Consider the following 11,008-nt stretch of genomic DNA (forward strand, 5'->3'; position numbering starts at 1 on the left):
CTTCATCTCTGCAGAGTGTATTGTCGAATGTACTCTTAATTCAATGCAATTGGATTTTTTACCGAAACCAATAAGGTTTGGTTAAGATTTCCCAAGGGTTAATGTATCATATTTTCATGTGTCTCAAAAGAACACTGACCTCGCAGGATGTACATTCACAAGACGTCATAATGCATTGCTGAACAGGTGTGTGTCTCTAACCAAGGACTACGGCATGTGGTGTCAGACCAGTATCTGCGTGGCTGTGTGCACCGCGTTGTAGGACATCAGATCGTACACGTCCACTTACATGCTTCATTTACCTTATCCCCGCCAACAATTATTGTGTCATCAAGTATTTCCATCAAAGCGCACGGAGATCGATAGATCGATATCTCTTGTCAGATCATATGTTTTGCACGGAATGTATGTGGCGTTATAAGCCGACAACAGCCCCTGTGGGTCATACGAACGTTCAACGAGCATTAGGATGCCTTTAATGCAGTCGTGACCATCTGTATCCGTCTGTTCGTTATCTATTTTCAACCCTTTTTACGCCATTCATTCATTGATATATATATACTTACAGTCTAAAAATAATCACCAACACATTGTGGCTCAGAAAGGCAGACATTAGAGGGAGAAATACGTCTCATTTATTTTCTTAATTATCAGCTATAACGTTTTGTGAGAACGAATAGGGTCCGTCGCTTTCCAAGGATTGTTTATCATTAGGTGCTTGTAACAATACCATGAAGCATTTGATTCAAATATTTCGTCTAAGTCTGATATAATATGCCTGGTAGACATTTGGTTTCCAAAAACATGATGAAACTGATACTGGTGTGAATTCTCATGTAAGGTAGGGACCCAAACTTGTGTGCCTGCGTTCAAGGGTGCTTAGCATTATTTTTTTCAAGAAAGAGTTACCAATGTTTTGTAGGGACCTGGGTCCGATTCACAAAGCGCCCGTAACGGTACGATTTGCTGTATGTTTAACATAGGGTTACTAATGTCGTATCGCTTCGAACGTTTCGTGGATCCGGGTCCCAGTTTGTGAAGAAGTCCTTACAAAATATGGGAATGCCTGGCATTGATAGGGCATCATTCTACGTACAAAAACAAGATCATGGGCAAATTAACACAGGTCCGACAGCACAAGTGTGTTTCGGGGTATCTATCAGGTTCACCAATATTAAAAAGGCACGAGTGGGGTCAAGCTACTAATATTTCTAGTGGTACACAAAAGATGTAAGGTAAGCAGAGTAACCTCCCTTTGTAAACATTTATTACACATGGTGTGCATACATACGATCTATTGTGAGCAACAAAATGTCGTTGTCCAGAAATATCATCAAATTTAATACACATACGTCAGCAAGAGATAAATTCTACAGGTAAAGTCACAATCGACAAAATATCATCCACTTGGCAGTATGCAATCGAAATAATATCCTCTTGCCAGATTTCTCTTGTGAACCATAATGTGTCCAAAGTACACATATAAGAAGGTCTCGTTAATCGTTTTAGAATGTACGCAGTCTTGTGGAATTCAAAAGAACTCTGTTCAAAAGTGCTGTGCGAATTCAATTCGGGTCCATTCCGTATCTCAACTGTAGTTAATTGATGCTGTCACCGATATCGGATATTCCCGTTTCATGGTTAAACTTAGATGTAAGTAGCGATCGATCAGTCTTTAGATAATCAAAACTGGACGATACAATCAGATGATTGACATCATGTGTATTCATCTGTGTATGTGACATATGATGACAGCAGGACAACTGTAGAAAATGTTCTTACTGTTTTGAGGTTAATGCAGTCACTTTTCACAGATAAGACCCAGTTTTGATTCCCCTCATGGGGATAATGTGTGAATCCCATTTCTGGTGTCGACAGTCATGACATTGGTGAAATGTTTAAAAAACTGCGTAAAACCAAGCTCACTCACTCTTTACCATTTTCATTCCAGGATAAATTTAGGAGTGAACAAGTGTAAGGCTCACACAACTAATATAAAGGATTGTATTGTATTATGTATGTCTAGAATTTATTATGCCATTGGTTGGGAACCAGATTCCGTAATCATACCCTTACGACAAGCATGACTTGCAGAAAACCATTTCTAACATGAAACCTTATGAGGTGTTAGAAATGTTAAACTGAAATATTATAATCAGTTGCTGTATATAAGTTTAGCTAGCAGACAAGTTTGATTTTGAATGATGTAAATTAAACTTCATGAGAATCCAAGCATGAAGCTTATATAGAAATGAGAGAGGGAAATGCAGATAGAAATGGTGTGGTGTATATAGAATTAACTCATTTTTACATGTTTGAAAAAAGGAATCATTTGGTGGCAAAGATTCAAATTGTCCAACTAGTTTTGATCTACTAAATACAAATGATGTCTCAAACTATGGGGCATGTGTAACTCCTGACTTTTCTATATCTGAGCTTGAGGCTGACCCTCTTAATTGATGAAAAAGGAATGGACCTACTTGCATTAAGCATCACTGTGATAATTACAGGGATGACAGTTTTCCACGAATCTTCAGAAACCTGTGGATTTAAATGCAAATCAATCGATCCTGGAACCTCAGGCTGATTTTCAGCTGAAATCACTTTCACCTGTTTCCATCCCTTCAGTTATGTACTCCTATTCTATTCCTGTATTTGCTGCCACTGCCCTTTCTACCCCTGTTCATTGTAATTCATCATATGTTATTATTAACAGAAGCATACACTTAACAGTGTATGCATGCAGTATGTAATATGCAGTGTTAAATGATCATGTTATGACTAAGAAATGTTAAGTCACTGTCAGAATTCAAATTAGTTCAAGAACTTAATGAACGAGTGAGTTTAGTTTTGCATCACATTTAGCAGTATTTCAGCAATAAAATGGCAGGGGGACACCAGAAATGGGCTTCACACATTGTACCCATGTGGGCAGTCGAAGCCAGGTCTTCAGCATAACGAGCAGACAGTTTAACCCCTGGGCTGCCCCACCACCCCTAAGAACTTAATGTATTATAGCTACACGCATGTTATGGGAGCCTGTAACAGTTCATCAGTATGTACTGTATGCTGTAGATTTTGAATGGATTATTTTCCATGGTTGCTTTGGACTCATAGCACACTATACATACATGCATTTTGTCAGAATACATGAACATGTCAGTGTTTTCCCCCAACAAAATGAAAGTATTCTTAGTGGTGTTGACTGGAATACCATTGACTCATGTCTTGTAATAGTGTCTGACAACTTGTCTCAACCCAACAGAAGAAATTAGAAAGTAAACCAACTGAAGCCATGAATTGTTGGTTGTTACAAATTTCTTCGGTATAATGTTAAGCATTGTTGATAGCTCATTAAGGATAAGGCATGCTTATATATATTTCAAATGAGATAACTATATTTCTCTGATGAGTTAAGAAGGTCCCTAGCTGTTTAAATGAGCTGATAAATTGGATGGGATGGTGGTGATTTGGTTTGATGGTGTGTCCATATATCCTGATGGTTTGTTGGTCATGATATCAGTCACTGGGGGGAGATAAGGTAGCATAATGGTTAAAGCATGAGCTGATCTCACTGAAGACCCATGTTTGTGTACTCCCGTGTGAAGAATATGTGAAACCAGTTTCTGGTGTCCCCAACTGTGATATTGCTGGAATATTGCTAACAGCAGCATAAAACCATACTCACTCATGGGATAAGTCTGTGCTTACTTTTTTATTTATAGCTGCCATGATATAACTGGAATATGGCTGCAGTAATCAAGAATCAAATTAATTAAAATACAACTCTTTGTGAACCCACTGGTTAGGCAAGCTAGATCCATTATCTGTAGATTGTGGCGTAAAACAACATTCACTTGCTGCTTCTGTTCTGCAACTCATCTTCCACGTTGCTTATGATTATTTAAAGGATGCACAGGACACAGGAGAAAACACATCCACTCAAGCGTGTGAGGGCAGGTCATGTCTACCTCTTAAGTGACACATACAGTGATGTTGTAAGCATGAGCGGGCATGTTGTATGTGTACAAATAATTACTCTCCTTTTCATGAATCCTACCCCCTTCGGAAAATACTCCATCTCTTGCATCCACAAGGATTTTACACCTGATAATTAGTGTTCATATAAAGCAGGTTGTATTAAAAATTTATTTTTAGCATGTGTAAAATTACAGGTCTCAGCAATTTATGTACATGTTTGGTACAAATATACTAGTATGTACTCAATAACCTGGCTTACTACAAAGTTTTCTAATAAGATGTTATTAGCGTTGTGTATTTATTATATTTGTAGTGTTTAATGCACTGATGTAGCCATGTACTTTTGTGGAAACTGAATTTAAAATTGAGACATGACCACATTGTGCACATAACGTTGGTGAATTCTCATGTAAACACAGAGTAGCAACTTTACCTGAGCCCCATAGGAATCTAAATCTCAACAGCATACAGCATATTTGGGACATTATGAGTCACAGAATAAGCCTGAGAGATCTTCCGAATACAAAACCTTGATGTATTGGAACAAGCTCCATCATGTATGGAACACAATGCCTCAACATCAGATTCAGCATCTGATACAATCATTGACAAGGATGGTCAGGGGTGATATTTCAGGTGGCTGTGATTACCTCATATATTGACATTGTGTTCGGTTGCTGACAGTTATGTCTTTTCATTAGGGTTTAATGACAGAATCTTGGAAATGACACACTTGCCATCCAGCCATAGAGATGAGCACTGCAAAATGAGTATCGTTTGCTTGTATGGAAAAAATGAAAAATAACTTTTCTGGTATTTTTTGTGTTTTGATTTTCCATTTAATTATTCAGTTTATCTAGACAGTGAGATAAGTTGAAGTTTGGATAAGTTTCTTTTCTTTTGTTAATATCATATACTGATACTGTGACAAATATGAGGTAATGTGATTCCATCTGTCTGTATACCAGCAATATTACACTATCATTCTGACAGATGATCTATGACAGCAGCTTTACAGGTTTAGGTTTAGTGCTGATGACATAGACGATGACTTTATGTATGTACTAGTATGTGTTTTCTTCTTGCAGGACATTCCAGTATGGCGCCAGGCTGATAGCATGGTATCTTGACACAGGGAAAGATGACCCTCTCATCACACGACTCCGACGCGTGGAAGCAGCACTCTCTCTGTCTAGGAAACGTAAACTTTTAAACTTATCCTATCTCATGCTTGCTCTGTCTTACTTTGACCATGACTTAGACCTCCTGTGTAGAATTACCTATTTGGTTTCCCATGCAGAGATCCCTTCTGTAGACCTCCTTTGTAGATTTACCTGTTTGGTTTCACATATGGAGGTCCCTTCTTTTGACCCCCCGTGTAGATTTCCGTTTGGTTTCACATGTGGAGATCCCTTCTTTAGACCCCCTGTGTTGATTTCCCTGTTTGGTTTGCCATGTGGAGATCCCTTCTTTAGACCCCCGTGTAGATTTCCCTGTTTTGTTTCCCTTGTAGAGATCCCTTCTTTAGACCATCTTTGTACATTTCACTGTTTGGTTTCCCTTGTTGAGATCCCTTCTTTAGACCCCCAGTGTAGAGTTTCCTGTTTGATTTCACATGTAGAGATCTCTTCTTTAGACCGTCTTTGTAGAATTCCCTGTTTGGTTGCCATGTGGAGATCCCTTCTGTTGACCACTGTGTAGATTTCCCTGTTTGGTTTCACATATGGTGATTCCCTCTATGAATCCCCTGTGTAGATTTTCCTATGCAGATGTCAAGTGATATCAGATGTGGATCCAAAGTGAGATGCTGCTTTTTCCGTCAACCCCCTAAAATGTTTAAGTGTTAAGTACTGTGACAGTGTAAAGTGAAGCATCTCAACATCATCACGCAAATAAGCCGCAAGGCAATACTGACTCATCAAACAGATAATTCTGGATCAATACGTTGTTTGAAAGCTGAGACATTTGTGGATTTCTTTTCTAGCAAAAGTAATCTAGAACTATGATGTTGCCTTGGTATTGCCTTGTTCAAAGTATGGGTACTGCACTGGAAACTCAGTTGCTTTCTGGTCAAAGCAACATTTCCTGCTACATTTTTGTGTGATGATTGGCGAACTTTAGGAGAATAAAGTAATAATTATGTGTAAATAATTAGGTAATATATTGTGTCATAAAGTCATTTTTCCATTGGATTTGCTTGTTAGAGATACATCTGTGTATGATTTAGTGGTGAGCTGGGTTATGTGTGATCTGATAGGTGATGCATGTTCTAGCGGATGTGTGATGTGATAGGTGATGTGTGATCTGACAGGTGATGTAAGGTCTGACAGGTGATCTGTCATCAGACAGGTGATGTGGGATCCAAATGGTGATGTGTGTTTCAAATGGTTCTGGCTGACATGCGATGTGACTGGTGATGTGGGATCTAGCAGCTGTTGCATGTTCTAGCTGATGTGTCATCTGACAGGTGATGTAAGGTCTGACAGATGATCTGTGATCTGACAGGTGATGTGGAATCCAACTGGTGATGTGCGTTCTGAGAGTTAATGTGTGTTTTAAGTGGTAACATGTGTTCTACATTGTTACAGTGTTCAGGCTCGGCAACACAGTAGACCTGGCATACAAGACCATTGACTGCTTCAGCATTAATGACTACAGACTGATGATACTCAGTGTGATTGGCAATCTCTTCAAGTCTGTCTGGCTCTTCCTGGACCACTGTCTCTGGTTCTCCAAGATTGGGGTCCTACAGGTACACAATTCTGAAGTATAGTTTGGCCTTGAACCATGTTATTTACAGCTTGGAGATGCTTACCTTATTAAACAACACATTAGTGGATATTAAAGTTTATAACTTTTCTGCCGTACTGAAGGCAAAATATGGCATTTTATTGGGGTTAGGTATAAAATCTAATCTATAATTAGGGTGGTGTAAATTGAAAGATTAACTGATGCGCTATTCCACCTGTCATAAACCTTATGTCAGAAGCAAAGTATATTATAAATGCATTGGAACACCAGTGAAATGGTTAGCTTATCATGAACTGAGTCAATTTTTTGCTATCCTTTTAGTGTGCAATTATCCAGTAACACATGTAGCGCTACAAAGGATTTAAACTTAAAGACATAATTCCACACATTTTCGACAATATTTTGGCCTATATTATATATAGGATTGTTCATAGGATACTCGTAAAGAGTGCTCCAAGGTACATAACTCTATAGGGTTCAGTAGAAGGTGCAAGATATTATTTATTCTTTTGTATTTAATATTGTTATCTAACTGTGTAATTCTTTTGGAATATATTATATAGTAGCTTCCCTGAGGGCTGACTGTTAGTATTATTGAGAGAAATGTTTTATATATTTTTTAGAAAACTGTGGTGTGAAACAGTGCCTTTAAGTTTACATATTAACTTACTTCAGCTGAATCATGTGACTCACAACATTCTGCAAGTACACAGAGGGACCAAGTAACCCATGTAAACATTGTGCAGAACACACAGAATAACTGAAAGTAATACACTGACTGACATAACAGTCTATGATATATTTCAGTGTTAGGTCATATCACAAGAGCACAGGACAGTGTTTAGCACTGCTGGTACACAGTATCATCCAGTGTGCTGTCTCCATTCTATTACTGATGCCATACAACATGCAGTAAACTTGGACAAAGTACTGTGACTATGTGTCCCAGTCCAAATACAATGTACAGTTGTGATGGACATCCATTGGTAGAGAGAAAACAAAGTGCCTTTTGAGCAGTTGAACTGAATATTGACACTATAACAAATGTTAATTTAATAAGAAAAATCAGCTTAGTGATTCATTGTAGTTGATGAATGTACATGTCGAATGTTTTTGTTACAGATCAACCAACCCATGTGGAGCAAATGGGCATTGAGGGTGTGGCTTGTTGCACTTGTGGCTTCCACAGCTGCCGATATCAAGAAACTCAAAATTGTTAAAGCAAAGCTTGAAAAAGAGATACGGATGAAAAGGAGAGTTGAGGGAGAGAAAATATCCCCTGAAATTCAAACTGAACTTCATAATGTTCAGACAAATTTTTATAAGGATTTCTGTGATATGTTTATTCCCTTGTCAGGCCTGAATGTGTTCAACCCTGGAGTAGGGGCAGTCTGTGGTGTGATTTCCTCACTGGTCGGCTTCCAGCAGGAGTGGGAGAAGCACATCACACCCTACACACCCTCATTATGATGGGAAGGAGGGGTCATTGGGGGAGGGGTCAGTAGGGGAGGGAGGGATTAGGAGGGGAGGGGAGGGTCAAGGAAGTGATGAGTCGTTGGAAGGCGTGGGAGAGGGGAGGAAGACATGGGTTGGAGGGAAGACAGAGGTGACGGAGAAGACCGGAGTGGGGGGAAATGTCAGTGGGAGAGGGTGGGTCAGGCAGAGTCAGAGTGGGTAGAGGACAGGAGGGAAGTCAACCGGGAAGTTAAAGGAGCAGGAGAGTCCGAAGGGAGCAAGAGTCAGGAAGGGCAAGGGCAGACTGGTGGTTGAAAGTTGTCTAAGATGCGATCTGTTGTACATATAATGAAGTCATGGTCTGACAAGCCAGTGATTGATGGCATGAGCCAAGATCCATGCTGTCAGTATAATGATACACCATCATCCAGATCACACAATCTATTCTTTCTTTTCTCAGTAATCAAGCATGACTGGGGCAATCAAAATGCAGATTTGATCTGTACATGAGTGAGTGGGAGGGAAGAATGAATCAGTCTGTGAACTAACGTTAACCTTTATTTTCACCATTTTAGTACAAAGACTAGTTTTATGATTACTGGGCATGATTTTGTTGTACGATTATACATCATGGTACTGCTGTACCATTATACATCATGGTACTGCTGTACCATTATACATCATGGTACTGCTGTACCATTATACATCATGGTACTGCTGTACCATTATACATCATGGTACTGCTGTACCATTTTACCAAGGTAGGATTACACCTCATGGTATCGTTGTGCCGTTGTGTGTGGCACCATAGTACCATTATACATCATGGTACTGCTGTACCATTTTACCAAGGTAGGATTACACCTCATGGTATCGTTGTGCCATTGTGTGTGGCACCATAGTACCATTATACATCATGGTACTGCTGTACCATTTTACCAAGGTAGGATTACACCTCATGGTTTCGTTGTGCCGTTGTGTGTGGCACCATAGTACCATTATACCATAGTAACTGCAGGACTTTGGGATGATTCTTTTTTCTGCTGCTATCAGTGCCTTTTGAATCAGAATACATGTACAGTTTGTATATTCAGATGTATTCAGAAAAAGTAGTCCAAGGAATATAAAGACTACTGCTCAGGGATCTTAGCTATCTTTGATTGCGCAGATATAATAGACCTTTGTCATATCTTTAGTTGGTCTTCATATTCTATGGTGGAGGTGATTCGGTCTTCTGTGTATAGTCACTGGAGAGAGATCCTAGTTGCAGCAGCTGCTAATAACTGATAAACATAGTTGCTGAAACTAGATCCAGTCAATGATTTGCTCAAAACATGCGTGAAATAAACAGGTGTCGGTAACTTTTTCTCTGCTTTTCAAGTCATATCACATAATATTGTAAAATATTAATAGGGCTCTTAAATAAATCTCAGGTTGAGGATAGGGAATTTTCTGCGTTTCATCTTTTTATTTTTTCAATACATTTCAGGTCTTGTTCTAGCCCCATCATCTGGTAAAACTAATGGTAAAAGAAAATGAAACTCAGGAAATTATCTATGTTCATCAAATAACATCTTGTAAAATGAAAATCAAGCATCTGTTCAAATCATCCGTGCACACTCTCCTACAGTGCAAATATTACCTGAATTGATGCTTACTGACTAGCTGCAAAAGATGCTGAGTCTTTAGGTCAAACATGGAAATGACTAGGTTCTGCTATAAATCGCACCAGCTGTTTTGCTGTTATGTAATATGGTAAGGATCATATGACTTGCAAAAAACAGCTACATATAGTTTTGTCCGAGCATACCATTGACAGTCCTCGCTGGCGAGGGGCATGGCTAGACCAGTGGTAATATGATCAGTCCTTGTAATATGATGGTCATTGGTGATGAATGGTAACTAGTGTTTGTCCGTAGCCTCCCGAAACACCACAGAGCCTCCTTCTGAACACATCACAAATGTGCTATTTACCAGTTGAAGGTACCATGTCAGATCTGTAATCGTCTGTGAACAAGACGACGCCATGAGACTGCATCATTGTTGCCAGTCCGCATATGCCAATATGTCAGACTTGTATTGCTGGTTGATGTTAATGCTGGCTGTTTCCTCAAGGCAGACATTTAAAGGTGTTGGTATGTATGTATCTGCTGATGACTTTGAAGGTGACCTTCCTCTCACTAGGCAGAGGCTCCAACCACTACACCACAGAGGCAATACCAATCACTGTTAAAAAAATGAGCATTTGCCTAATACAACTGAGGCAGCTGTCTCCTACGCTTGAATTTCTAGATGGTGACTGGTCCACGATGCCATAAAGATGCTGTGTTATGCCAGCAAAGTGCCATGCAACATCCTGTTTGGGATCTCCAGCTCAAAGCATTCTGATTAGTTTATTAATCTCTCTGCTTGACAGGAAAGGCACAATGGTAATGTTCTGATCAATATAATGGGCAAAGTATCAACTTCCAAAATCAATGCCAGATAAAGAGTTTGGACGTCACTGAATAATGCTTCAAGTGCGTTACTTAAATCTGGTTTCTTTATGTTTGAGTTTTGTGTCATTTGTCTGTGTTTTGTTTCCACGGACTGGGTGCAAAACTGACACATCCTACATTAGCCAGATATCACTTCATCAATTTTGAAGCATCACATTTTTTTTCAAAACAGAACAAAACATGCACAAACGGCTGTAAAACTAAGACAGACGATGTATATCTTGAATTATTTAAGGATCTGAAGACTGATTTTGAAATTCAAACCCAGCATACTATTCCTAAAATAAATCTCTTATTTATAATACTTTTAAACATTTCACAGA

General features: G+C 39.1%; 1 protein-coding gene across 2 annotated transcripts; it reads left to right on the forward strand.

Moving 5' to 3' along the window:
- The first annotated feature begins 1,241 nt into the window (after positions 1 to 1,241).
- On the forward strand, positions 1,242 to 9,635 carry LOC137298228 (peroxisomal membrane protein 11B-like). 2 transcript variants are annotated; one of them, XM_067830400.1, is made up of 5 exons: positions 1,278 to 1,376; positions 5,070 to 5,182; positions 6,570 to 6,733; positions 7,855 to 8,229; positions 8,413 to 9,635. In XM_067830400.1, the coding sequence occupies exons 1-4, from the start codon at positions 1,312 to 1,314 to the stop codon at positions 8,200 to 8,202; spliced, it is 690 nt and encodes a 229-aa protein (XP_067686501.1). In that variant the 5' UTR covers positions 1,278 to 1,311; the 3' UTR covers positions 8,203 to 8,229; positions 8,413 to 9,635. The 2 variants fall into 2 exon arrangements, with proteins under 2 accessions (XP_067686500.1, XP_067686501.1); XM_067830399.1 differs by having other exon boundaries at positions 1,242 to 1,376; positions 7,855 to 9,635.
- Positions 9,636 to 11,008: the final 1,373 nt, after the last annotated feature.

This window comes from Haliotis asinina, chromosome 10 (genome assembly GCF_037392515.1).
Source record: "Haliotis asinina isolate JCU_RB_2024 chromosome 10, JCU_Hal_asi_v2, whole genome shotgun sequence".
NCBI lineage: Eukaryota > Metazoa > Mollusca > Gastropoda > Lepetellida > Haliotidae > Haliotis > Haliotis asinina.